The sequence below is a fragment of the Delphinus delphis genome, chromosome 1 (assembly GCF_949987515.2).
Source record: "Delphinus delphis chromosome 1, mDelDel1.2, whole genome shotgun sequence".
Classification (NCBI taxonomy): domain Eukaryota; kingdom Metazoa; phylum Chordata; class Mammalia; order Artiodactyla; family Delphinidae; genus Delphinus; species Delphinus delphis.
The window spans coordinates 29,953,436-29,981,249 of NC_082683.1; the positions used below are offsets into that span (position 1 = coordinate 29,953,436).

At 46.1% G+C, this 27,814-nt stretch overlaps 1 protein-coding gene across 2 annotated transcripts; it reads right to left on the bottom strand.

Annotated features, from left to right (window-relative positions):
- Nucleotides 1-4: 4 nt before the first annotated feature.
- On the bottom strand, nucleotides 5-27,061 carry GNL2 (G protein nucleolar 2). Of its 2 annotated transcripts, XM_060019552.1 has the most exons (16): nucleotides 26,894-27,061; nucleotides 25,118-25,202; nucleotides 24,051-24,145; nucleotides 21,781-21,920; nucleotides 18,401-18,585; nucleotides 14,405-14,471; nucleotides 13,118-13,276; nucleotides 11,792-11,905; nucleotides 8,166-8,294; nucleotides 7,345-7,449; nucleotides 6,399-6,557; nucleotides 6,077-6,190; nucleotides 2,532-2,995; nucleotides 2,089-2,171; nucleotides 1,357-1,508; nucleotides 5-460 (listed from the first exon to the last, which is right to left on the bottom strand). In XM_060019552.1, exons 1-16 carry the CDS (start codon nucleotides 26,955-26,957, stop codon nucleotides 308-310), a joined length of 2,268 nt encoding a protein of 755 aa, XP_059875535.1. In that variant the 5' UTR covers nucleotides 26,958-27,061; the 3' UTR covers nucleotides 5-307. The 2 variants fall into 2 exon arrangements, with proteins under 2 accessions (XP_059875535.1, XP_059875545.1); XM_060019562.1 differs by lacking the exons at nucleotides 21,781-21,920; nucleotides 24,051-24,145; nucleotides 25,118-25,202; nucleotides 26,894-27,061 and adding an exon at nucleotides 18,703-18,723.
- Between the last annotated feature and the right edge of the window lie 753 nt (nucleotides 27,062-27,814).

Consider the following 27,814-nt stretch of genomic DNA (forward strand, 5'->3'; position numbering starts at 1 on the left):
CAGTACAAAAAAAATACCACACTCCACACTTTCTAGACCTCAGGCCTGTTTCTGTCAGATATCTCCATTTGCTTGAGGAACTCACAGGGCTAATTCAAGTGTCCGAAGTTCCAGTGGACCCCATCGCTGAGATCCTTGGGGGTGAGGGGCTTATCTTTATTTTCACTGGCACTGGTGAATGGTTTCAACTGTCAAATCTCAGAACAGATGCACCCATGGCCTTCGAAATGCCAATTGGGCATGAAGAAAACGAACAGAGTTTCTAACTGCATATTTTTGTAGAATTTAATAAACAACTTTTAAAACGTTACTGCTTATGTTTCAATTTCTTGTGTCTGTGTTTCTGCCCCTCTGAGTCACTGGTCTTCTTTTTGTTCCTGTTCCTGTTTTTCACGTTGTGTGTTTCATAGTAGCGTACACCGACTTTTCTGGATCGTTGCTGCCGTGCTTCTCGCCTCCGCTGTAAAAAATGGCGCACACACACAAAGAGGGAAAAAAAACAATCAAACAGTGAAAGTCATAAAACAGGCCCCTCTGTTTCTCTGTGTTCTATTCCCACGCTGCTCCCACAACTACTGGAAGCAGCACCAACAAGGGAGAGTTCACCTCACAGACCCAAGTCTGCACTTCCATTGTGACTTGTGACCACTCCAAGTTAGATTGTCATTTGGTCCAACCCTCATCCAACGCTTGAATCTTTTCTCCTGAGCTCCTGACAAGTGGTCCTCTGGTCTAAGGCTGATCACTCCACCTCCGAAGAGGGCCCCCTCCAGCTCTGGAGGGCCCAGTTACAGAGCTGAACTTCACAGAAGGCGGTGATCTGTCTGCCTACACAGCCCTGCTCCTCACGTGTCATTTCCCTGAGGCCACATAAACCCAGCGGACTCTTCCAAACAGTAGTCCACGTGTTTGGGGATACTGACCAGGAATTCATAAAACAAGACATAAACTCAAGGACCTTCATGCAGCAGCCCACTCCGTGATCCTGTTTCACTGACCTCAACTAGGTCACTTAGGACTGGGATTTCTTTTTTCTTTTTTTTTTTTTTGCGGTACGCGGGCCTCTCACTGCCGTGGCCTCTCCCGTTGCCGAGCACAGGCTCCGGACGCGCAGGCTCAGCGGCCATGGCTCACGGGCCCAGCCGCTCCGTGGCATGTGGGATCTTCCCGGACCGGGGCACGAACCCGTGTCCCCTGCATCGGCAGGCGGACTCTCAACCACTGTGCCACCAGGGAAGCCCCAGGACTGGGGTTTCTTGATTTCAACTCTAGACCATTAGTTTCTGCAAGAGTGAGTCTTAAGAAATGGACTTCCCCTCTCTACACCTGGGGGACGTTTCAGACCAAAGCACGTACTTCCTTAGATGTAAGCGTCCTGCGAGCTTTGTTCGACTGCTCCTCCTCCCTCTGTGCCTTCCTCTTCTTTCCCTTCCTGGTAGGTGCTTCCCCATCTGCAGCTGGCTCCTCCTCCCTCTGTGCCTTCCTCTTCTTTCCCTTCCTGGTAGGTGCTGGAAACGAAACACAAGCACACACAGAGGAAAGAAACAGGAATTTTTAAATTCAAAATGTGTCTGAACCCTAAGGTGGGAATGAGCTTGTTGTGCTGGAGAAGGAAGGCAGAGGCCGGTGTGAAGGGAGTGTGGTGAGCAGAGCAGAGCAAAGCAGGACGAGGCCGGAGGCTGCCAGACCTGGGGGCGCTGAGTGGCCTTGGCGGGGTTTGCGTTTGTCTTGAAAACACACTCAATGTAGGAGCTAGTAGTCCAACCACATAAAGAATAAATACATGAACCATCCTACCCCCAGAAAAAAATTTGTCTTTGGACCCACCCTTAGATTACAATGTTCATAATGTACTCTCTTGAGAGGAATCTTCCCAAATCACCCATTTAACCCCAAGACATGTGCAGAATAAAAAGAAGAAAAGCCAATTTGTGTGATAAATAGTAAGTGGAACCAGGGTTACCTGCCAGATATGATAAATATCTGTGTGGATGACAGTACAAGAGATACTTTGGAGATTAAACTTAGATTCCCCAACGTTCTAAAGATGCAAATCACATCTACATGATTTTAATACTTTAACTGTACCTGTATCTTCTACGTCTTCTTCAGCTGTTCTTCTCTGTTCTTCGGATTTTGCAAAAACCACTTGACTCAGTCCCTTGGATATTCTGTAAGGGGAAGAGTAGAGCAATGAAGCCGTCCAACATCCCCCCCGCCGCCCACACAGGCGCTGACGCAGGGACCACGACAAGCTCGCAGATTAACGAAACCCCGCTGCCCCTTCACGTGGTTAACACCATCGGTAGAAGCAACACTGTTTTGGCGGCTCCTGGGCATTTGTAAAAGACAGAACTATCAATACTAGGCTTCCCATACTTCAGGCAGTTGAATTTGAAAAACGTACAGATCACTTTTAAAAACCGGCAATACCTTCCCCTGCCCTACAAACACACTGGCTCCAATCCTCGCGGCAAGTTTCTGGGAAAGGAATGAGCAAACTGCAATTCGTGAGGAGATGAGGACGCTACCTGACTGCTGAAAACTTCTTAGCTTTGGCTTTGTTTAAAAACCTCTGGTACTTAGCAATCTTCTCATCCAGGGCTTGAATAACGGCCTTGGTGTTGCTTCCCGCGTGTTCTTCCTGGGACTTTGCGTAAGACTCTTCCTCTTCGTCTCCTTGGTACTCCTGTTCCTCCTCCTCCTCCTCCTCCCTCTCCGCGGAAAGGCTCTCCAGCTCTTCGTCAATATCAGACATCTCCAGAGGAACGAGGTCATCCCCAGAAAACTGAGGCACGACGTTGATTTTGCCGAAGTTCTGCCGGACCCGCGCCACAATCCGCTGCATTTCTGAATCGGCGCCACCGTGGCCGGGCTCCTCTTTTTCCTTCTCAGTGATGGATTCCGACTCCTCACCTACAGTGTCTGTGACGCCCTCTTCTGGGCTGTTCTGGGCTGTTTCTGTGGCCACTTCCAAAGATGAGGAGGATGGAAGCTAGTCAGGCCAAAAAGGGGTGGGGTGGGGAGAGAAATGGAATCAGAAAATGAAAATTGAGTCTCTTTTTTAAATTTTATTTTATATTGGAGTATAGTTAACAATGTTGTGTTAGTTTCAGGTGTACAGCACAGTGGGTCAGTTACACATACATATGTATCTATTCTTTTTCAGTTATTTCCTCATTTAGGTTATTACAGAATACTGAGCAGAGTTCCCTGCTGAATTTCTGAACTTCCATACCTTGCTCTCAAATGAGGCAGTCCTCTTCTCAGGACTAAGGGCAAGTGTCGAAAGCATGCACATCTGAGTCATATTGTTAATCTATTTTTAAGTCAATGTGCATTAAACCCTGAACCCAGCATGGAAGGATCAGAGGAATACAGCTACGGTCCCAAAGGATGTGCCAACCCTGAGTATTTAGCCATCAAAACCAGTCAACTCTACACTGTAGACAGGGGAGGTTCCCTACACTGTTCCTGGGGACTGCAAGGAATGGGGGCTGCTGAGAAAGCACATCCCAAATGAGCACACACCTTGGGACTTCCCTGGCCGTCCAGTGGTTAAGACTCCGTGCTCCCAATGCAGGGGGCACGGGTTCAATCCCTGGTCATAGAACTAAGATCCCACACACAGCATGGCCAAAAAAAAAAGAAGAAAAAGGGTAATTCCAAATGAGCACACACTATAACAGAAGAATGAAGGCCCAGCTGAATGCTGAGGGCGATCGCAGCACTAGTTTAGAAAGTGTGAGGGCAGAGGAGAGGCACTGAGGAGGCACCTCGAAGGAAGGAAGGTGTGAGGAAAGAGGAGGGAACCTCCTAGGAGCTCAGAACGAGCCCGGAGGCGGCCTGTTTCGGGGAAGGGGTGGAGGGAGCGTGGGCTGGCGGCGCGAGCGCTCACGCAGCTGACGCAATTGTGCACTCACAACTGAGGCTCGCAGAACTCAAGGGATTTTCCAAAGGCAAAGGTGGCTGCGCGAAGCACTAACTGCATCAGGAATCCATGAAGTTCAGGAAACTGTATACAAATTCGTATGTACGTTTCCGTGCATTTTTCTGGTAAGGTGGATTTCAGCCTTCGGATTCTCAAGGGGGTTGCTGCCACCACCAAAAAGAGGAAAGGAGGAGAATCCCGGAGCGGGGGCGGGGGACGACGGACACTGACCATCTCAAGTTAACGACTAGACGTGGAGGAAGAGTTAGAGAAAGCCCGCCGTTCCCAGGCAGGGCCACACGGGAGCAGGGGCGGCCTCTTTGGGTCAGAGGCCACAGCCACGTGGCCCGCCCGCCACGTCCTCCCGGAGCCATGACACACCAGGCTCGCTCCGCCTCGCGTGCTGCTCCCCATGCCTGCAACGCTCGCCTCTCGTGACACCCGCGGAGCTCCCGCCTCCCATCACTAGGGCCCCCCCTCAAAGGCCACTTCCTCAGAGGCCGTCCCTGACCACCCCACGTACGAGGCACTGCTCTGCCTCCCGCAAACCCCCACCCCTGCTTTAGCCTCCCTCACAGCAATCAGTACGTTACATCCGTATCTGTTTACTACGTGTCTCCCTGCAGGACGATAAAAGTGCGCATTTATTTGGTCCTTGACCCCCAGTTCCTGGCACAAGAGCTCCTAAAACCCTTGGAATCTCCTGGGTTAAGACAGGGGTGTCTTGCTTTTGTTATTTGTAATAAGCCCCTCTCCCCCAAAGTTATGCTAATGAGATGACTGTGGTGGGACGTAGCTTCAGACTGGGGGCTGGTCACCGGAGAGCCCGAGCAATTGCTGAGAGGGCTGGAGGTTGAGTTCAGTCACCAGTGGCTGATGATCTGGTCAACCGTGCCTACATGATGAAGGCTGAACTTACACACCTTGCATACAAACCCTTAAGGACGGACGGGCTCTGGGGAGCTTCTGGGCTGGTGAACACACTGACGTGCTGGGAGGGTGGCCTGCCTGGAGAGGGCACGGAAACTCCACACCACCCTCTACCCCATACTTTGCCCTGTGCACCTCTTCCATTTGGCTGTGCCTGACTTGTATCTTTTGTAATAAACCGGTAGTCATAAGCAAACCACTTTCCTGAGTTCCGTGAGTCTTTTCAGCAAATTATCAAACCTGGGAACCTCTGCATTTGTAGTCAGCTGGGCAGAAGTGTGGGTAGCCTGAGAACCCCACCTGCAGCTGGCATCTGAAGTTGGGGTAGTCTTGTGGGACTTAACCTGTGGGGTCTGCACTAACTCTAGAAGTTACTGGACACCCAGTTGGTGTCAGAGGCTTGCATAATAGGTGTGGAAAAATGAAGGCTATTTGGTATCAGAAAACACCAAATACTCTTCCACTGGCACGTGTATGCGTGCGTGTGTACGTGTGTGTGTATACGTGCAGGAAGGCAGGGCCTCGTCCCGCAGTACTGGTTGTTTGGCGGTTTTAGTGGGGAGAAGGGAAAAGGTTGAGTAACATCAGTTTCAGATATGTTGATTTTGAAATGCTGGAGAAAATATTCAAACTGGAAATTTATAGCTGACAATGGAAACTCTGGGAATGGAGCCCGGTGAGAGAAAACCAGAGAAATATGAACCCAAAAGACTAGCATGGAAGCAGAACTTAAAGCCACTTCTTCAAGAGACTTGGCTGAGCTCCGACAAAGACCCTAGAAATAGACTTTCCCTGAGCATCCACTGTACCACTCTCCTTTCCCACCTGACCACGAGCTTCTTGAGGGCAAGGACCACGTTCGTTATTCCTATGCTCCCAGTTCCTGGCACATGGTTGGGCATAATGTCCACGAAACAAAAGCATCTTGGAAATGCCTGTTCTTCAAGCAGAAGAAAAGACACGAAAACCACAGGAGCACTCACATTTAATGAGCCCTCCTTTCTCAAGGCCCTGAAAACTGGCATTTACACTCAGGCTTCTATCATACATCTACTTCCTGGTCACCCCCCCACCAGGTCACAGCAGTGACACCCTGGGATGGGAGACACTGCAGCTGAAAGTTCTACCCTAAAGGGAGAAGACGGTGGTCCAAAGACACACCACACCCAGGTCAGTAACCATGCTTCCCGAGAGAGGGGTCCACCCTTCTCTTACCTGGGGGGCTACAGGGGGCTCTGCATTGGGCGGCTTGACAAAGAAAGGAATCCGGCCCCTCTGCCAGTCATTGAGGACCATCTTCCCCACAGTCCGCAGGTCAGGCTCTCCACCCTGAAATGTCGCAGGAAGAGGCCCAATTAAATTCAAACAACAAAACCACCTCCTGGTTTGGAAGCACGGCGGTGGTCCCAGTTGGCACCATCTACCTGCCAAGTTTCGCACTTCATACTGCTCACACATGCATATATAAAAGGTCCACACCACACACGCACACACCTGCAGCACGTCCCAGTCTGAATTCTCACAAATCCTGGCTTACCTTCAATAACTTCCCTGTCCGGAAAGCTAGCTTCTCAAGAAAGTCCTCAGCGTTCTCCCAAGAATCAATTTTGTATGTCTTGCTGATATATTCTGGCTTTGCTCGTTCAAGTACGGCACCAATGTGGTCTTCAGGAGTCTTAATTTTTTCAACTTGAACCTAAATGTTCACAGGAAAGCTCTTGCTTACAAACTTGATTATGGGAGGAGTGAAGTTCCCAGTGTTCTCTGTAACCATATCTGAAAACAGGTTTCAATGCCTCAAAGCAAGCGGGGCCTGGCACGAGCTTGGCCTGGAGGTGGCGAGATGCAGTTGGCTGAAAGGAGCGCCATGGACAGCCGACCGCAGCCGCGGAGCCCAGAACTCAGCTCTAACTTCGGCTCACCACAAACTGACAGTGTGACTTCCGCAAGTAGTTTAAACTGGAACCCTTCGTGCTACTGACTTGCAGAAATGGTTAAAAGTCCACCCATCCCAGGACACAAAGAGAAGGGAATGGTTTAAGAAAGAAGGGGAGGAACCGCACAGGATGCATAGCCAGAAGCACTGGTTAAGGTTAAGTGGAACCATTTAAAGCTCTCGGTCGTCTTCTGAAACAAGTGAGGAAATGACCGAGTTCCAAAATGACTCAACCCATAAACCCATGAAGATGAATTATCTCTAAACATAAACAGGCCCTGCTTCCCTTTGGAGCCCGTGTGTAAACGACAAACTCTTTTGTGGGATGACATTGACCAGATATGCCCACGGTTCCACTAACTCCTCAAACAGGCTTAAGTGGAATGGAGAGACTGCCCTGTTCAGTGTCATGTTCCTCAAGTTTGGTCAGACAGGCTGACCCCAAACTGTCTGCTGAATGAGTAAAAAGCAAAGGTATCCAGAGTTCCCCACAGAACGCTGGCCCCAAAAGGCAAACAAAAGAGCCTCTCGGGACCAAAATACTCACGACTCCTTTCAGCACAATGTCCGTCTCTGAGTCCTCAGAGGGGTAAACCACACCGGGACAGTCGATAAGGAATATCCGGCGCATCAAGGTAATATACTGCCAGACCTAAAAAGCAGAGACTTCCCCAGGTCAATCCCTGAAAGCGATTTCACAAACCCCTGATGCTCAAGAAACTAGAGAGGGGGTAGCGGTCAGAGAGGAGCAGCCTGCTGCGTGATGAAGCTCCAAAGCTCCTCTCTTTGGGCCGCGCATGAGGCACTTCCACGAGGCATAAACTACAGTTTCCAACAGCTAAGGGTCTAAAAATAATGCAGAGGCAGGATCTCCATCTAGTATTGTGCAATAATGTCCAGTAAAGCTTTTTCTGATTTTCAAAAGTACTCCTGGAAGCTTAATACTGCTTGGCCCCTGTTCCTTTCAGCAGAACCATGGTGCGCCCCAAATACCCTGTGTTCCAGGGTAGGACCCCCAACCAACAAAATCTACCCTAAAATTGAATTTTCTTTCTTAACCCAGGCACCAAATATTCTTGGGTTAGTTTTGTTTATCAAAGCAAAAGGCTGGAGTGACCATTTAAAACAGACTCAAACGGCACATACCGAACAATGCCAAAGTCAGGCAGTGGCACACAAAGTACTCTTAGTCTTATCAAAAAGGGCAGAAACAGCTCCAGGACGTTGCCAACTATTATATGGAGACTAAACTCCCAATGGCGATCTTCACCCAAGAGAAGCAGAGAGACATCTCCACGTCCTGAATTATCACCCTCCATGGAAGTAAAGTAAGTCAAAGCAAGTAAGACCCCCTCGAGCCAGACATACCTTTGTTTCACCTGCAATGGGGGCCACATTGCAAACTTTCTTGGAGCGCAGTGTGTTTATGACAGAGCTCTTGCCAACATTTGGATAGCCAATGAACCCCACGCTGATCTGTTTCTTGTCAGTGTGCAACTGTTCAAAACAAAAGAATACACACCACATACACGCAGAGTGAACATCCCATGGGACAAACAGGTTGTGTTACTTTGCTACCATAAAGAATACAGTACAAAACTATTGCTACGACTTGATTTAAAACCCAGACACGCACCACCTGCATAGTCTGAGTGGGCTGCGTACACATACTCTTTAAGAAATCAGAGGTGAGTCAGCTCCTCGGTCACTCACGTGAAATTACTGTTGAATGTTTTAAGGTTAAAAGTACGTAGGCTGAGAAACAAAGGAAGAAATAGCTTGTTAGTCATCAATTTAGAAGAACACCATCCACTGATAAAATGTCTTCGGGGAAGAGAACCTTAGCAGATGCAGCAACCGGCAATCCCACGACCCATCCCTCCTCTCCTCTGCACAAGATATTTTGCATTTTCACTGCTAAAAGTAAACAACAAAAGAAAAGAAAGGCAGCTTCAAAAACTAGATCACTGGGTGAAAGTCTCAAAGAGGCAGAGCTCAGGAAGAGTCTACAAACGGATGGGGACTTCTGACTAGAGACGGTGGACTGCACATCCCTGCCCACCTCGCTCCCTCCACAAACTCCTCTGGAACCACAGCCGTGGGAATTAACACACACACACCCATAGAGCCAAACATATAAAACCAAAGCATGCGCTGGAGATGAGACAGAACAAACTAATGTGTGATATTAACAGAAGACCCGCAGTTAAAAAGTAGTATCTAACTTGGCCCCACTACAAAATATGAAAGCTACATGGCTGCAAAGGTAGAAAAACTAAAAATGCAGCAAATATACTGCCAATGAATCAGGAAAGACCTTGGGAATCAGCAGTACAGACCCCTCTAAGGGTGGGACTGAAATCCAGAAGACTGACCAGTGGACCGTCTGTAGAAATAGTCACACCTCTCCTTCCCCTCCCTCGCCTGGCATGGGTGCCCAACTTCTCTACCCCAGAGCCTTAGGAGAGATAATGACTCTTTTGAAACCCTGCATGTCTGAAAATCTCTTTAATTTTCAGACCTGAAAGGGACCCTAGATTTAGAGATAACAGTAATTGAAAGCAAGTGTTCCCAGAGTGATTAGTTGAAAGTCTAAATATTGAATAGTACAACCCCAGCCTCCTACTCCCACTGAGTTCCCAGAACCCTGGCAGCCAGGTCTATATACGCCCAAGCTGGAGACAGGAAGACTCCTTTCTAGGGAAACTCACAGGCCCAGGAGTAAAGACCTACAGACGGGACTTCCCTGGTGGCCCAGTGGTTGGGACACTGTGCTTCCACTGCAGGGTACACGGGCTCGATCCCTGGTTGGGGAACTAAGATCCCACATGCCGTGCAGTGCGGCCCAAACAAAAAACAAACAAAAAACCCACCCTACAGACACTGACATCTAGAGTGTCCCCCAACAAAACACTGGGTTTCTGCCCAGTCACCTACAGTGAAATCTCTCATTCAACAACCCCACTCCCTGCATAAAGCCTCTCTAGCCTTTTTTGGTGGCTCTCTCTTAAATGAGTGGAGAACCAAGAATAACCAGACATCTGAAGTGTGACTCTACTAGAAAAGACAGAAAAACAGCAACTTGGAGGAAACAGTGTCAACGTACGGAAATGTAGAGGAAAATTTCCAAAAACCACTATCATTGTTCTCAGAGACAGAGAAACCAGTGCATCCGTGAAACAAGAACAGGCTATAAAAGGGAGCAGGGCAATTCATAAACAAGAGCTTTCAGAAATTACAAATTAAAAGTGAGACGCAAAATACAGTTTGCGATAGAACAGCTAAATGATCAAGTCAATGAAACTTCCCAGAAAACGGGGTAAAATGTCATAAATGTACTGAAACAAAGAAAAGATAAGAAAATTCAAGAATCGGGAATTCCCTGGCGGTCCACTGGTTAGGACTCTGCGCTTCCACTGCAGGGAGCACGGGTTCCATCCCTCGTAAGGGAACTAAGCTCCCACAAGCCGCGAGGCAAGGCCAGAAAAAAAAGAATGGAAATTCAAGAATTAAACCAGGACATAAAACCAAATTCCTGAACAAGAACAGAGATGAATGGGGGCATATGGCGTGGGGTGGTTTCCAAAAAACAGTACAGGACAAATAACGGACTAAAAGTCCCGTCCATGCCTAGCTCACTGAACAATAAAAGACCCACCTTAAAGCACATCATTGGGACACTGTAAAGCAGGAACTTTTTTCAAAAAGATCTCAGCCACAAAGGATTAGGAGTCCGAACGGTCTCAGATTTCTCAATGGCAACACTGGAAGCCAGAAAACAATGCAATGTGGTGTCTTCAGCATTCTAAGAAACGGTGTGAGGGTAGGATGAAGACATTTACAGACTGCAAGGTCTCAAAAAATGTTCCTTCTAAGCACTCCTTTTCAGAAAGCTTTTGGAAAACAGGTTCCATCAAAAGGAAGGAGTAAACCAAGAAAGAAGAGGGATCCAGTGAACAAGAACAACACAGGGAACAGCCATGGGAATCCCCCATTCAGAGGACGGGGAAAGGAGATCCCAGGAAGACCCGGCAGCAGCCTGGGCAGCAGCCAGTCCACCTGGAAGGGAGGCGCCAGACACTCTGAAAGTTCCCACGCTACCAGAGGATTTGGTGATATGCCAGTGACAAATAAAACGGAGCTAATTAACACCAGATAAAACAGAAGGTCGTATTAGAAAGGAATTAAAATCATAGCATTGTGGATCAGCAAGGACTGACACTTCAGTCATAATAACCTAAACACTAAATGAGTAATAGTTTAGCCAAATGTCGTACAAGGACAGAGGGAGTGGAGAGGGAGGACGGGGGTAAGAAACCTAACCCTCATTTTCCATAGTAGGAACTTAACAAATACGTAAAACTGAGGGGGGTGTGAGATCAAGAAACAGATTCATAAGCATATATAAAAAATATGGAAAAAAACACCAGAAGTAACAGCTATGAGTTGGACGAGTTCCTTCTGGGAAGTGGGGAAGGGTGGGACAGAGGACAGGTGTCCTTGTTAGAAGCCAGGTAAGATTCAATGAACACACAAATACAAAGTTGCAGGTACAGAACATGAAGCTGCGAGAACACATGCTTTCAGGGCCTCCCTGAGGAACTAGCATCTGACCAGGGATCCGAGGCTGGGGTTCAGCAGGGTGCCTCCCAGGCAGAGGGAAGAGAAATGCACAGCCCGGGAGCCCAGAGTGGGGATACACTGTGGGGAGGGGGCCCGTCGTCATCATCGAGCAGAGGGTGGACCATCCGGTGCCAGGGACACGGCAGAAAGGGAAGCGACGTTTGTCAGGGATGGGGGTACAGGCTGAGCTACAGAGTATTTCAGAATCCCTGAGGCTCTGTGAGTGTTCACATCTCCAGAACACACTGTCCTCACTACCGAGAAGATGTGGAAGGTGAGGCTGGTAACTCTCTGACACACCCTGGGAAGAGAAATTCTCACACAAACCCACAGCTGTCCAACTCCAAGGGGGACAGGTCAGGTCGCAATACCTTTCCAAACTGCCGCAGAAGCTGAATAAATGCTCCTTTGCCAAAGGAGTTAGTAAGACTTGCGTGGAAAGCAAGCGTTGGGTAATCTTGGGAGAGGATGGCAACCCATCGTTTCTAAAGGGAGAAAAGAAAAGAAGCTGGTAAACTGTGAGCTGTTTATTTACAACATAGGAAGAACCAGAGCTTGAATAACAGGATGGTACTTCAAATACACAGTTGTCTAAGGAAGATGTTAGCTGTAAGTCTTTGAAATATTTTTTTCAAGTATGACAGTTGATGCTTTGTGTTTTTTTTTTTTTTAATTTATTTATTTTTGGCTGTGTTGGGTCTTCGTTGCTGCGCGCGGGCTTCCTCTAGTTGTGGTGAGCGGGGGCTACTCTTCGTTGTGGTGTGCAGGCTTCTCATCACGGTGGCTTCTCTTCTCACAGAGCACGGGCTCTAGGCCCATGGGCTTCAGTAGTCGTGGCATGCAGGCTCAGTAGCTGTGGCACTCGGGCGTAGCTGCTCCAAGGCACGTGGGATCTTCCCGGACCAGGGCTCGAACCTGTGTCCCCTGCATCGGCAGGCGGATTCTTAACCACTGCACCACCAGGGAAGCCTGTCTTTCATCTTATAAACACAAAACAATATTCCAAAAATGCCTTCACTGCTACTAAATGCAACTAATGTAACATAATGTGAAACAGACCTGGGGCCTCGGCAGCCACCTCTTCTGAAGGGCGCACACCATTCATCCTATGGGCACTACAGCTGTCCCACTGCCAACCATCAAGGGTCAAAGGTAACTGCCCAGGACTTCCCTGGTGGTGCAGTGGGTTAAGAATCCGCCTGCCAATGCAGGGGACATGGGTTCGATCCCTGGTCCGGGAAGATCCCACATGCCACAGAACAACTAAGCCCGTGTGCCACAATTACTGAGCCTGCGCTCTAGAGCCCGCGAGCCACAACTACTGAAGCCCGCACGCCTAGAGCCCGTGCTCTGCGAAAGAGAAGCCACCGTGATGAGAAGCCTGCGCACTGCAACGAAGAGTAGCCCCTGTTCGCCACAACTAGAGAAAGCCTGCGTGCAGCAACAAAGACCCAACACAGCCAGAAATAAATGAATTAAAAAAAAAAAAAAAAAAGGTAACAGCCCATCATCAATGAAGCTGATTTTAGTTTTGTTTTCGATGAGGACACTTGAATGACTACACCCTCAATAGCGCAGCACCTTAACTGCTGCCCCAACTCCTAGAGACCACGACACTGACTTATTCATGGGTAACTCAGAGCCTGCAGAAGCCGTGTGGCCTTGGTCATCTGTTCTGCATTAGCAACTGTACTTACCGTTGCCCAGGTTGGAACAAGGTCACATTTGTTAAGAACAAAAATGAGGTGTTTCCAAGGTTTCTCCTTTTTCAAGTAAGTCTCAATGTGAGGGGAACGGGTACCCATTGGATCTCTAGCATCAAGAACTTGAACTACAACATCTGATGAATCTATCACCTGCAAATTCAAAGAGGCAAAAGTGACTTGCTACAGGAGTACAAGGGCAAAATGAAAGAGAGAAGACATTTAAGGGAACCTGGGAAAAATAAAGCAACAATAGAGATAACCTCTCAACAGTCTTATGAGGAGAGCAGGTGGTAGCCAATCTCAAAGCCCAGGGATCAGTACTCAAAAAATTGTTTTCATCCTGTGAGTATCTGAAACTTGTTGAATTCCAAATAGAACTAGCTTGCATGAAACCAGTCTATTTCACGACTGCTATGTATTAGTGAGCAGAACCATTTACTTCTTTTTTAAAAAAATATTTTATTTATTTATTTATTTGGTTGCACTGGGTCTTAGCTGCAGTTCGAGGGCTCCTTAGTTGCAGCAGGCTCCTTAGTTGTGGCATGCGAACTCTTAGTTGCTGCATGCATGTGGGATCTAGTTCCCTGACCAGGGATCGAACCCAGGCCCCCTGCACTGGGAGTGCAGAGTCCTATCCACTGCACCACCAGGGCAGTCCCTCATTTACTTCTTAGACCTCTAAGCTTCCATGTTATAGATTTTGAGTATTTTACAAAAAAACTAAAAAATTTTGTGTGCTTTCGTGGTACTAGTTTCCTATCATGTTATATTTAATTACGTGACTATGCTTGAAAGTCTTCGTTACCGAGAATATTACTTGAGTGCGGACCTAAGACTCAGCCAGCTGAAGAGAACTAGACCGGGACTCAGGAGACACAAAGCCTCTTGTACTAACTACCTGGGTAAGCTGGGGAAGGTATTCAAGCTTTCTACACTTGAATTCTCACCTGTAAAATGAGAGGGCTGGACTAAGTAACTCAAAAATTCTCATGCAGCTCTAACCATGTATAATAAATCTCAACAGGAATATCATTTTAGCAGGTAATCCAGAGAAATATTAACAGAGAATATGTGAATCTATGTAATGTGGTTGTTACTATTATATGAGTAATAAAAAAATGCAGTTATCTAGAACAATGGTAGTACGTGCATGGACACATCCATCCTGGAGGTGGAATTTGTGTTGACAGAGCTTCAATAGATCCAAGTCAGTTTTCTCATATATAAGATCATGAAAGCCAAAGGAACCACTCAGTGAGACAGAATTTAAAGTCTTACCTTGTAGAGTTCACCCCATATTCTTTTAGACTGTCCCTTTTTATATATCTCTTCTTGGGCTTCATTTCTAAATAAGAAAAGACCCAAAGTGAGCAAACGAAGCACTATGAAGATTAAAAGGATGTTTCAGGGAAAACACCATGTGCCAAGGGAAAGCGGTATCAAAACTAGTATCAACATCACTAATTATTAGAGAAATGCAAATCAAAACTACAATGAGGGGCTTCCCTGGTGGCGCAGTGGTTGAGAGTCCGCCTGCCGATGCAGGGGACACGGGTTCGTGCCCCGGTCTGGGAAGATCCCACATGCCGCGGAGCGGCTAGGCCCGTGAGCCATGGCTGCTGAGCCTGCGTGTCCGGAGCCTGTGCTCCACAACGGAAGAGACCACACCAGTGAGAGGCCCGCGTACCACAAGGAAAAAAAACAAAAAAACAAACCTACAATGCGGTATCACTTCACTCTGGTCAGAATGGCCATCATCAAAAAATCTATAAACAACAAATGCTGTAGAGGGTGTGGAGAAAAGAGAAGCCTCCTACACCGTTGGTGGGAATGTAGATTGGTACAGCCACTATGGAGAACAGTATGGAGGTCCCTTAAAAAACCAAAAATAGAGCTACCATATGACCCAGCAATCCCACTCCTAGGTATATATCCAGAGAAAACCATAATTCGAAAGGATGCGTGCACCCCAATGTTCACTGCAGCACTATTTACAATAGCCAGGACGTGGAAGCAACCTAAACATTCATTGACAGAGGAACGGATAAAGAAGATGTGGTACACATACAGAATGGAATATTACTCATCCATAAAAAGGAATGAAATAGTGCCATTTGCAGAGATGTGGATGGACCTAGAGATTGTCATATAGAAGTCAGAAAGAGAAAGACAAATATCGTATAATATCATTTATATGTGGAATCTAGAAAAATGGTACAGATGAACTTATTTGCAAAGCAGAAATAGAGTCACAGCAGTAGAAAACAAACTTATGGTTACCAAGGCAGGGAAGGGGGGGTAGGATGAATTGGGAGATTGCGACTGACATCTATACACTACTATGTATAAAATAGATAACTAGGGCTTCCCTGGTGGCGCAGTGGTTGAGAGTCCGCCTGCCGACACAGGGGATGCGGGTTTGTGCCCCGGTCCAGGAAGATCCCACATGCCGCAGAGCGGCTGGGCCCATGAGCCATGGTCGCTGAGCCTGTGCGTCCGGAGCCTGTGCTCCGCAGCGGGAGAGGCCACAACAGTGAGAGGCCCACGTACAGCAAAAAAAAAAAAAAAAAAGAGATAACTAATGAGAACCTACTGTACAGCACAGGGAACTCTACTCAATGCTCTGTGGTGACCTAAATGGGATGGAAATCTAAAAGAGTAGATATATGTATATGTATAACTGATTCACTTTGTTGTACAGCAAAAACTAATACAACATTGTAAAGCAACTATACTTCAATAAAAATTAAAACAAAACAAAAAAAACCAACTAGTTGTAGACGGACCAAAAACTGACTTAATTTAAAAAATGACTATATCCAAATGCCCATTGACAGATGAATGAATAAAAATAAATGTCATGTATACATAATGGAATACTGTTCAGCAATACAAACAAATAAAGTACTGATACACGATACAACATGGATGACCTTGAAGACATTATGCTAATGAAATAGCCAGATACAAAAGGACAAATACTGTACAAGTGCACTTACGTGAAGTACTATTCAAGAGAGAAGTCAAACTCATAAGAGACAGAGAACAGAATGGTGGTTGCCAGGGGCTGAGGAGAGGGGGGAATGGGGAATTAGTGCTGGATGGGTACAGAGTTTCAGTTTGGGATGATGTGAAAAAATTCTAGAGGTGGATAGTGGTAATGGTTGCATAGCCATGTGAATGTACTTAATGCCACTAAATTGGATGCTTAAAAATGATTAAACTGGGGCTTCCCTGGTGGCGCAGTGGTTAACAATCCACCTGCCAATGCAGGGGACACGGGTTCGAGTCCTGGTGCAGGAAGATCCCACATGCCGCAGAGCAACTAAGCCTGTGAGCCACAATGACTGAGCCTGCGCTCTAGAGCCCGCAAGCCACAACCACTGAGCCCGTGTGCCACAACTACTGAAGCCCACACACCTAGAGCCCGTGCTCTGCAACAAGAGAAGCCACTGCAATGAGAAGCTTGCGCACCGCAATGAAGAGTAGCCCCCCACTCGCCGCAACTACAGAAAGCCTGCGCGCAGCAACGAAGCCCCAACACAGCCAAAAATATATAAATAATTTTTTAAAAAGATTAAAATGGTAAATTTTGTTATGTATATTTTACCACAATAAATTTAATTTTAAAAAAAGCAACTATAATTAGGCAGTCTGTCACAGAGAATTATGAAAAGGAATCTGAACCATAATCCACACTCCACAGCTCCCACGTAGAGTGAAACTTTCTTGATAAGGTTGAGAATCTGCTCATTTACTAGCCTCAGAGACATTTACCCAATGTCCCTGGAACAAGAATAGTTTTGTTTCTCCCCCACTGCCGACTGTACCCTTTGGAGGTGGAAAAAATTCAAATCAGCAGAAGCATACAAGTCCAAATAGTTCTAAGAATAAATGAACTCGCTGCCTCTTTTTGCTTGGCCTCGAGTGCCTTGACTTTACCTCTAGGAGGCCCAGGGCTAGCGATGGACCGAGGACAGCACCAAGGCAGTGGCACTGCAGGCAGGGGACAGCACCTCTCCGCTAGGGCACCTCAGGAACACGTGAGGGAGAACCAAGAGAACTAAACTGGTAAACCCTTTCTGGAGGGTAATAAGGCAGCCGCCTATCAAAAAACTGCATATTCTTCAACGGCATTTCCCCTAAGAATTTATCTTTGGGGAACAATTAAGAATGAGAAAGAATTAGTCACATTGATGTTTTACCTTAGAGTTGTTTACCATAGGGGAAACCTCTGAACAGCATAAATGTCTAACCATGGGACTGGCCACAACAAAAACCTACTCTGACATGAAACATTATATCACTGTTGACTAAGAACTGACATGAAAAAATATATTATTTTTGTTTTGTTTTGTTTTTTGTTTGTTTGTTTGTTTGCGGTATGCGGGCCTCTCACTGTTGTGGCCCCTCCCGTTGCAGAGCACAGGCTCTGGACGCACAGGCTCAGCGGCCATGGCTCACGGGCCCAGCCGCTCCACGGCATGTGGGATCTTCCCGGACCGGGGCACGAACCCGTGTCCCCTGCATCGGCAGGCAGACTCTCAACCACTGCACCACCAGGGAAGCCCCTGGAAATATATTCTTAATAATTTAGAAAAATATATTAAAATAAAAGCAAGTTAAAATACAGTCTTAAAGTATTATATTTATAAATAAAAACATCCAGAATAATGTATATATATACATATATATCCTTAACTGATCCTTGACCTTCTTTTGGGTATGAGCCCCTATGAAAGTATGATGAAAGTTATGGATCCTTCTTCTCCTCCCTTTCTCTATAAACAACAAAACTCCACTTCTTTTATGCATGTACATAAATTTTCCATATTATCTTCAGAGGGTCACGGAAACCTCAAAGGCCATCAGTGAACTCCCCCCACCCCCAGGGTCCAGAGGAAACCCTGATATTCACCAAAATATTAACAATGCTTAACATAAGTAGTGGAATTATGAGTGCTTATTTTCTTTTTGCTGTATTTCCAATTTAACTATATTTTAAAAATTTGTCTATGATAGAATACACTGTTATTATTATGAAGAAAGTGTTATTTATTTTTATTTGGGGGGGAATTAAGAGACCAATAGTAAACAAGCCACCTTAAATTATCTTTAGTCTGGCCCCAACCAGTTTCACTAATTTTTCTAGTCTAAGGGAAGATCTCCACCTATGAGATACATCACCGAGCTTCTTGCAGGTAAACAACTGTAAAGAAGATGTCCATTGCAGAAGAGCAAATGAGGAGATATGCGTGAACTTTAAAACTGTACCTCACACCAGTGTCTTCAGCTACCAAGTCACGATCCTTCCCCTGGTCATAGCTCTCAGTGGACACTTCTGCATTTTCTATAAGTGACTGCATATCACTTGCAAATAAATTTGGTCGCTTCCTCTGTGCTTTAGGGCCAAATGTAGTTTCAAAGCTTTCAGTATCAAGGATGTGCACCTTTGAGTTCTAAAGAGAAAGGAGAATTACAGGTAACACTAAGCAAAGCACTGAGAAAAAGCAAAAAGTTCAAAACCTATCTGGGAAAGGCTTTCTGCTTTCATTTTTGCAAAGTTCAACCCATACCAAAATCTACAACATGGACGCAGCCTGACTTCAAATCAGAAATCCTTGTTTAAATAGCAAACGCACTTGTTCCCCTCTTCTGAAGGCTCTGTAAGCTTTCCTGGAGAAATACAAAATACAAATAGTCAAAGCAAATATGAATAGCTGGGTGTAAGACTTGCCAAAAACTCTGCTTTATTTCATTTATCATAAACTTTAGTCAAATGTAATTACTGCTACAACGCTGAAAATTAACTTCTTTTTTCTGACCTTTTTTTTTTTTTTTAAGCTTTCTAACAAGTGCATAAAATTCGCCAAATTCACAGATTTTTGTCAAGGATGATCATGCTCAAATTTGTGAGGTTTTTTTTAAACCAACTGTAGGGCCTCCCTTGTGGCACAGTGGTTAAGAATCCGCCTGCCAATGCAGGGGACGCGGGTTCCAGCCCTGGTCTGGGAAGATCCCACAGGCTGCGGAGCAACTAAGCCCGTGCGCCACAACTACTGAGCCTGCACTCTAGAGCCCTCGAGCCACAACTAGTGAAGCCCGCACGCCTAGAGCCCGTGCTCCGCAACAAGAGAAGCCACCACAATGAGAAGCCTGTCACCACAACGAAGAGTAGCCCCCGCTCACCTCGACCAGAGAAAAGCCCGTGCACGGCAACGAAGACCCAATGCAACCAAAAAAATAGTAACAATAAAATAAATAAATTTATAAAAAAAAAAACCAACTGTAAATGCCAACTTTTTCTTGGAAGTTAATTTCTTTCATGGCTAAAAGGAATTGCTTGCTTTGTAAGATGCATTTTAGTTTCAGATAACATTTTTCCTAATTTAGGTAACGTTTTTATTAAATGCACATGCAAAGTCTTCAGATGAAAAACATCTAGCAAAAGTCCGAAATAATAGTTTAGATGTGATAAAAGGAAGCTGATCCTAACTAGAACTTGATGTGCCTGTATAGGAGTTACAGGCAGAGGAATTTTTGAAACAGGATGAAAGTCAAACTCTGAGTTAGGATCTATCACGTAACAGTATGTTAACAGCCGGCAGAGAATATCCTCAAAAAAAACAAACACCCTCTGCCCCCCAGTACAGGCTCCTCTGTAAGCACCAGCTACGAAACACGGAAGAGAGAACAACCCAGTGGCTTCTGAACTTAACAGACACCTCTCCAACTCCTAAAGATCCTTAAGCTATTATCAGAGTCTCTAACCCATCTCTCAGTTTAGTTTTACTCACTACGCTCCAACAAGGGAACACCCCCAAACAGAACAGTCACGTTTTACATGAGAACTAGGTTCTAATGTCACTGGGAAAATTATGATCAAAGTTATCCTTGAAAATCTCTCAGCCTATAACATACAATATACCTGGACCTGTGTCTATAAACCTGTACCTTAGTAAGTACAAGGTGGTAATATGTCTATACACTAAAATATAGAGACAATATAAGTTACAGTATTTCCACTGTAGTACTGCTACAGAAACATAGTAATTGTAATGCACACACAGGTGAATGTGCAAAAGTTAAAAGCATATCTGGGGCTCCCCTGGTGGCGCAGTGGTTGAGAGTCCGCCTGCGATGCAGGGGACGCGGGTTCGTGCCTCGGTCCGGGAAGATCCCACATGCCGCGGAGAGGCTGGGCCCGTGAGTCACGGCCGCTGAGCCTGCGCGTCCGGAGCCTGTGCTCCGCAACGGGAGAGGCCACAACAGTGAGAGGCACGTGTACCGCAAAAAAAAAAAAAAAAAAAAAAAGCATATCTGATTTGACTCCACTGTGCAGCAAATCTCAGAATCAGATTTCATAACGAGTAGTAGATATTGCACTAAAAATAAAACAGGTAAGGTTTTGCAAGGCCAGAGCAGAAAACTCATCAGTTACTCTGAGTACCTGTCTGCACCAAAATACAAACTGCTGCAGCTGTGGGCCCTTCATTCTATGCGTCAGACATTTAAGCACTGAATTTTAGAAGCACTGAACAACTGCCACGGGCAACAAAGCAGTAAATCCATAGTAGAACTTCTCTGTTCTTCTCATAAACAGGAGTCAATAGTTTGTTGAAAGATGGCTTTAGGGAGGACAGAGAGAACAAAGGAAATGAGCAACTTGTCTGTCGTTCATGAATTACACTCACGTGTTTCCCTGAAAGAAAACAGTCACTCCACTAATAGGTGACATTCTTCTAGTCTGTCATAAAACAAAGCATAATTGACAAAACCTGAGGCAATAACCAGGCCTTGGGTTTTACTTTGTTCTGCAAGTAAACGCTTTTCTTTGAACTGTTTAATCCGTGTTTAATCCATGTATGCATGTCAGTGTTTTCTTCCCCTCCTCATGCTGGAACTGAAGCTCTGCGCTGTACTTATGTACATTTTTGGGAATTACTATTCAAAGCAAGTAAAAATGTGTAGGCAGGCATTAGGCCATTTCTTTGGTTCCGTGTGAAACTAATTCCAGTCAAGCCAGATTCGGTCTTTACTGCACTTCTAACTTCAATGATTAACGACCAATCTGACTGGCACCCTTTCCTTCAGCTGAAAAGACTCTCTAAGGAGCTCTCAAGAAGCTGAAAGTGCTCAACACCAAAGGTCTCCCTCCTACCAAGCCAATCCTAATTCTATGTTTCCCCAAAGTCTGATGGAACCACCACTTAAACAAGCTTGCTTACCAAAAACATTTAAAAATAGTATTGCTAACAGCCATGATCTATTTAGGTCTAAGTCAGTGGTGGCCTAAGTGCTCGCCATGTGCCAAGAGGCTCACTGGATGTTTCATCTGCATCCGGTCACCCGAGGAGGGGGTCACCTTGACTTACCCGTCAGGGAAGTGAAAGCTCGCAGAGAACCCTAACTAAGGCTGCGGGAAGGGACGGAGCAAAGATTAAAATTCAGGCCTGACTCCCAAGCCTGTGCTTTGGGCCACTACTATGCCACTGAACTTCTCCGACAGAATTCGGTTCATGCTAAAGGTGAGACCCCTAACAAAGGTGAAAGGAGAAGTCTCGGAAAGCAGGCACTATTCTCTATGGAAAAACAAGATCAAAGTGTGGTAGAGAGGGATGTGCACGGGTGGCCGGGGACATCCTCCATCTTACATGAGGCCGGATTCGATCATGGAGAAGAGACATGGGTAACTTGCTTTGCTTCATGACGACTTTGTATGGATCCTTCAAGACCGTGTCCATTTCCTCTTGAAATTTTTGTAGCGATGACTGCTTAATCACACGTGTGTTTCCTGTTTTACAAAGAATGTTGCTGTTTAATAAATAGCTCCTAACAACTTCCGCCTCCATCTTCCCAGGGACACAGTGAAAGGTAAGATTTTATTTATTTTTATTTTTTTAACATCTTTATTGGAGTATAATTGCTTTACAGTGGTGTGTTAGTTTCTGCTTTATACCAAAGTGAATCAGTTATACATAGACATATGTTCCCATATCTCTTCCCTCTTGCGTCTCCCTCCCTCCCACCCTCCCTATCCCACCCCTCCAGACGGTCACAAAGGACCGAGCTGATCTCCCTGTGCTATAAAGGTAAGATTTTAAATTGCCCTCACTCACCCAAACACCTGACACATCCATCCCACGTAGCCATTTTCAAACTTAAAAGAAGGAAAAAAACCAGAAAACAAAACCCCAAAAAACTGCCTCTCCTGCACTCTTACACTAAGAACTAATCCACCAACCCAGACACACAAAGGGTTTCAATAGTTCTCCAAGTCCAATTTCCTGACTGGATGAAACTGAAAAATAAACATCACTGAATGGAACTGAGATCTGACAAATGTCCTACTTCCTGCTACATCTGGCAAAGAAATTTGGAGCCAATCACAGCTGATCAGTTAGCATACTCAAGAGAATCCCGAAGCACAGCACCTAAGAGTCACAGCTCTGGTTTTTAGGGTCATTAGGGTTTGAAGGCACTATTAAATTAACCAACAAAGCCCTGCAAGGGAACAAAATGAAACTATATAACACTGCTTGGAGAACACCTTGGAAGTGAGAGATCGTATTCACTAAACAGCGCATTGCAGCACAAATGCCAAACTCAAGGTGAAGACGAACACACTGGCGGGGATGGTGACAATGACAGCGGTTAAAGCTTCTATTGTACTACTTGCTGGACTCTATTCTAGGCACTTTACGTAAGAGTATTTATTCATTTAATTACCACAACAGTCCTACGCAATAGGTGCTGTTTTTATCTTCATTTTACAGATGGAGAAATTGATGGGCAAACTAAGAACCTGAGCATGGCCCCAGATATGGCAGAACTAGGCCTCAAACCCAGGGCGTCTGGATCTAGTGTCACCGGACCTTGCCACCATGCTAAAGGCCTCTTGAAGGAGTTCTCTCGGACACTTTTCTGTGCTGTAGTTTCCTAGGGGGTACCAATCCCACCAAGAGACATACGAGATGTGCAAAGGTAGTTGCCATCTGCCCTCCAGAAGAGAGGTCAAGCAGCAGGCAAAGAATGTCGTCTGACCATCTGATGTGCCCACACAGCTGGCAGTGGCTGAGGGAAAGGCTGAAAGCCCCCACAGAGATGAAGGTGGAGTTTCCAAAGGAAGAAATCCTGCTTCCCCAAGGCCTCTGGAGATACGCTATTCACTCCTGGGAAGGACCAACGAGAGGTCCTTTCACTGTCACTCAGTCCAAATACAACCCACTAAGAAAAAGTGTTTCAGAGGAATTTTAGACTAAAGGCACAAACACGCCTGCAAGGCACCTCTCAAAGCCACCTCTCCAGGTGACTGGAAATTAGGAGAGGAGAGTTCTAATGAATGCTAGTCATTAAGGATGATCTCATCTGTCTAAGAGGTTCACTCACGGTGAACAATGATGGGCTCTTTTGAAAAAGAAGTCATTTATGGAAGCCACCGCCACGACTTTTCTCTGCACTTTTCCCACAGTGGGGACTTCTTATCTCATCCCTTTCTCATACTGTCCTTGGCAGTTCCCCTCACCCCAGATACCTGCCTCTTATTTTTATTTATTTATTTATTTTGGGCTGCATTGGGTCTTTGTTGCTGTGCGTGGGCTTTCTCTAGTTGCGGTAAGCGGGGGCTACTCGTCACTACAGTGTGTCCAACTTCTCATTGTGGTGGCTTCTCTTGTTGCAGAGCACAGGCTCTAAGGCGCACGGGCTTCAGTAGTTGTGGCGCACGAGCTTAGTTATTCCATGGCATGTGGGATCTTCCCGGACCAGGAATCGAACCTGTGTCCCCTGCATTGGCAGGCGGATTCTTAGCCACTGCGTCACCAGGGAAGCCCCCAGATACCTGCCTTTTAGATACCTGAACATTCTACCCTTTTCCATACAGCACACATTTTCTAGGGTAAAAGTAGCAAAGGACCACACTCACCAAACCACTTAATGTTCGGCTCCACTCTCGCCACTGTGCCAGAAGCCACCGTTGACTGATACTGCAGAGGCTTAATCACTTTACCACGGCTGTTCCTGAATTGAGGAAATAACAGATTTGGGTTGACAACAGAAGAAAGGCTACAGCAAAGCTGGGTTTACAGAATACGCTTTCCATCAAAAGGACCTCTTTTTTTTTTCTCCTTCCAGTTTTAAGTGATCATGAAATACAGATTTTGGTAAACAAAAAGTACTTCTACATTCAAAACAGACTGCCCCAAAGCCACTTAACCTCTTGCAACAGAGCACGTAATGATTTCTGCTCGATGAATAACGACTAATGACCATGTTTAAAAATCTGTTTACTGTTTGTTTGCTTTAAAAAAGAAAACTGCATACTTGAGTCTTTTTTGGATAATTATTTGAAGGCTAGTTTAAATGAATTTTAAATAGAGGGTGATTTTTGCTGGAACTCGAAATTCTAAAACAAACTGCAGAGTAGGTGACTAAGGCGGATTACGTTCATTGACATTTGTGTTTTAGACACATCTTTTAGAACGGATGAAGAATCCAATTACCAAACAAATTGAATAAGACAAAATAAGACCAGGTTGCAAAATGCCACACTCAGCAAGCCCCTGTGGTAGAGGCTGCCTCAGCAGATCTGAGTTGTGATGAGTTTCCAAGTGCCACAATGTTGTGATCTAAAGTTTGTCATTAGAAAAAACAAGTTTTCCGGCCGCTTTCATGACACCATCCTACATGCTTTGTTAAAGAAAAGCAGATTTCTATCTGACAGATATGTACCTTGAGATTTAACATGCCATTTGTGTAGGCCGAGGCTGTGAGGAACAAGGCTGTTGTACAGTACAGTGACACAATCACTATTTCACCCCCTACTGCGCATGTCTTTAACCCAAAATTCAGTTTATCATATAAAACGGTATTTGAAAATACACTACTCCTACCTGGGGAAAGTGGGGGTGGGAATATCAAAGGCTTAACAGGTGTCAGCTATAAGTCAAGGGCAGGAAGAGAAGGGGAGAGGACACCAGCGCCCACACTCACCTGCGCTCCTTCTGCCTGTACATATTCAGGCGTCGGATTGTGGCCCGGTCCCTCATGTTTTGGCCTCCTGCTCCCTCAACTCGATCTAGGAAACACAGAAGTGGAATGCACACTATTTGATAGCCAACAAGTCTAAGTATAGCCATTGCTTCAAACACACCAACTAGTTCACTCAAAGCAGGCAAGCTGCCACCTCACTGCAAAATCTCCACTTTCTCCACGTGTTGCTCCAACAAAATCATTCCTGGAAGCTACATGGTATGACAGAGTTGACCTAATCTGGAACCCTCCGTAGGACTGTGTTTGAAAATGATAGTAGGTAATGTTTCTGAGCACTAATTATGGCACTGTGCTATCCACATTATAGGCATCGTCTCATGTAATCCATGCAACAATCCTACCAAGAGGGATGCATTCTCCCCATTCTGCAGGTTAAGACACTGAGGCTCAGTGGGCAAGCATCTTGTACAAAGATCTTTTGTACAAGAGCCAGAATTTGAACAAAAGCATCAGATCACCATCTGTGCTCTTAACCACTAAGACACCTACCTCTGGGTCTCAGTTTAACAAATACTGAGTGCCTGCTACAGGCAAAGCATCACGAAGACTACGATTCTGATACATAAGTGTTCCTAATGTACCAGTTTCTTAATTTCCTAATGTTTGACCTTAGTTTTATCAACAGCAAAATAGGTAGTAATTCTTGCCTTACATCTCAGAGAGAAAGAGGACAAATTAGCATAGTAATACCGGCTTAGCTTCTCATTTGGGGATGCCTTTAAGTCATCTGTCTTGAAGTCATGCAGTAGAAAACTGGCAGAAATCACAGGACTGGCAGCTCTACTGCTCACTACGTGTGCCAGCTGTGACAAGACGCTTCCCCTATTTTGGCTCAGTCTCTTCACCTATAACATCATGATCTCTAAGGGCCTCTTCAGGTCTAACGCTGTCAGATCCCAGTCTACACAAACTGAATAACTTATCAGCGGTCCAGGTAAAACATTCAACATGAATTAAAATCAAAAACTTTAGGCCATATTTTAATATGTTTTATTAACTAAACCCAAATGGAAGGGACTCCCCCAAAGGCTATCTTGTTCATTCTGTGGTGGAACCTCAACAAAACTCATACACATCTTCAGAAACATCTTTACTGAAACAATCGTACTTATCTGGAGCATTTTCTATGCACTTTACCGGATGCGATGATTCCAAGATTTGAAATCCAAATCATCATGGGATGATTCCAAATCTACTAGCCCTTTCTCATTTAAATGGTCAAAGCTAAGGTGGTAGGCAAGTGTGGCCAAGCGTAAAGGGCCAGCTGGGTCAGGCTACATCACTTTTAGTCTGACTTTGTCTAATTTATAGTACTTCTAGTAATTCCTTGAGCTGGAGAGCTGGACTCATACAAGACTGAACTATATTGGGGGAGGGGCTTCAACACCTGACACACACACGGACCCAAGAAGAGGTCAAATTTAAGTGTCCCTTCCAACTCAGAGCTTCCCAGTCTCTGCACCTCACAGGTGGAGATGCCCCATGGCTGCCAGGCCTGAGTGTTCACTTTCCCGGCTTTAGAGCTGGTGCCTGCCATCTAGCCTTGACAGGCGTGCAAGACTGAGCCCTCCTCAGGGCCTATAAACAAGTAATCATCTTCTCCCTTCTCATCCCCAAAGGCCACTCTGCTTGAGGTCACTCCAAGCAAGGCCACCCGTTGTCCCTCCCTCCAAGCTTCCTCCAAGCCCCACCCTCCGCGAGCCCCGCCGCCCGTACCAGGATTTGTGCTGGCTTTAGAGGGGTTGATGGTGCTCCGTCCTTTGTACTTGGGCTTCACCATCTTGCCGACGGGACGGGGACCGGAGCGTTGGGTCCGGCCTACGTGGGGTAAAAGAGCTCGTAACTTCCCAAGCCGGGACGAAACAACCCGCCCGATCCACGCTGGACCGCGTGCGCGGGACTACGTCACTTCCGCTCGCATCCCTTCCTTACCCTGAACGACTTCCTGCGAACGCGAGGCGCGCGCCGCCGCACTCCAGGCTCCGCCCCCGCCCCGGCCTCTTAGACGTCGCCCTGCGTCGAACCCCGCCCCTCTCTCTCCCTAGCAACCACCAAGCTGCCCTCCATAGCAACCGCCCAGTTACCCTGGACGCCCGGCCTAGAACTCCTAGTTGGGTCCACCCTCAAATGTAGATGCCTCTTCCCAGGCCAATGACAGAAGGTTAAGTTTAATTATCTTCTGAATTTGTCCTCTAAGCCCTTCCAAAAGTGGCCGACTACACAGCAGCCAAATACCAATGAGATCTTGTCACCCTTCTGAAAACTCCAACAGCATATCATCACTCTCAGCGTTAAAGGAGAGAGAGAGAGAGAGAGAGAGAGAGAGAGAGAGAGAGAGAGAGAGAGAGAGGCAGAGAGGGAGAGAAACTGAAACTCCTTGCTATCCCTAAAGAATTTTGCATGATCTGGTCCCTGCCTATTTATTTGACCTCATTTGTACCTTCCACTCTCTGGTTATTCTGACATTTACACTGGGTATTCCTTCTGCCTGAATCATCATCTCCCTAAACCTTGCATAGCTAGTTCCTTCTGGTCATTCAGTTCTCAGCCCAAATGTCACCTACAGGTAGGGCTGCAAAATTTAGCAGATAAAAAACACAGGATGCCCATGGGACTTCCCTGGTGGTCCAGTGGTTA

Excerpts from the sequence above, each read along its gene's own strand:
- GNL2 (XM_060019552.1), bottom strand. The coding sequence starts at position 26,957 with ATGGTGAAGCCCAAGTACAAAGGACGGAGCACCATCAACCCCTCTAAA. Across the intron at positions 14,472-18,400 it reads GCTGAAGACACTGGTGTGAG|AAATGAAGCCCAAGAAGAGA; the intron begins GTACAGTTTTAA and ends TTTCTTATTTAG. Across the intron at positions 7,450-8,165 it reads CCATTGCAGGTGAAACAAAG|GTCTGGCAGTATATTACCTT; the intron begins GTATGTCTGGCT and ends TCTGCTTTTTAG.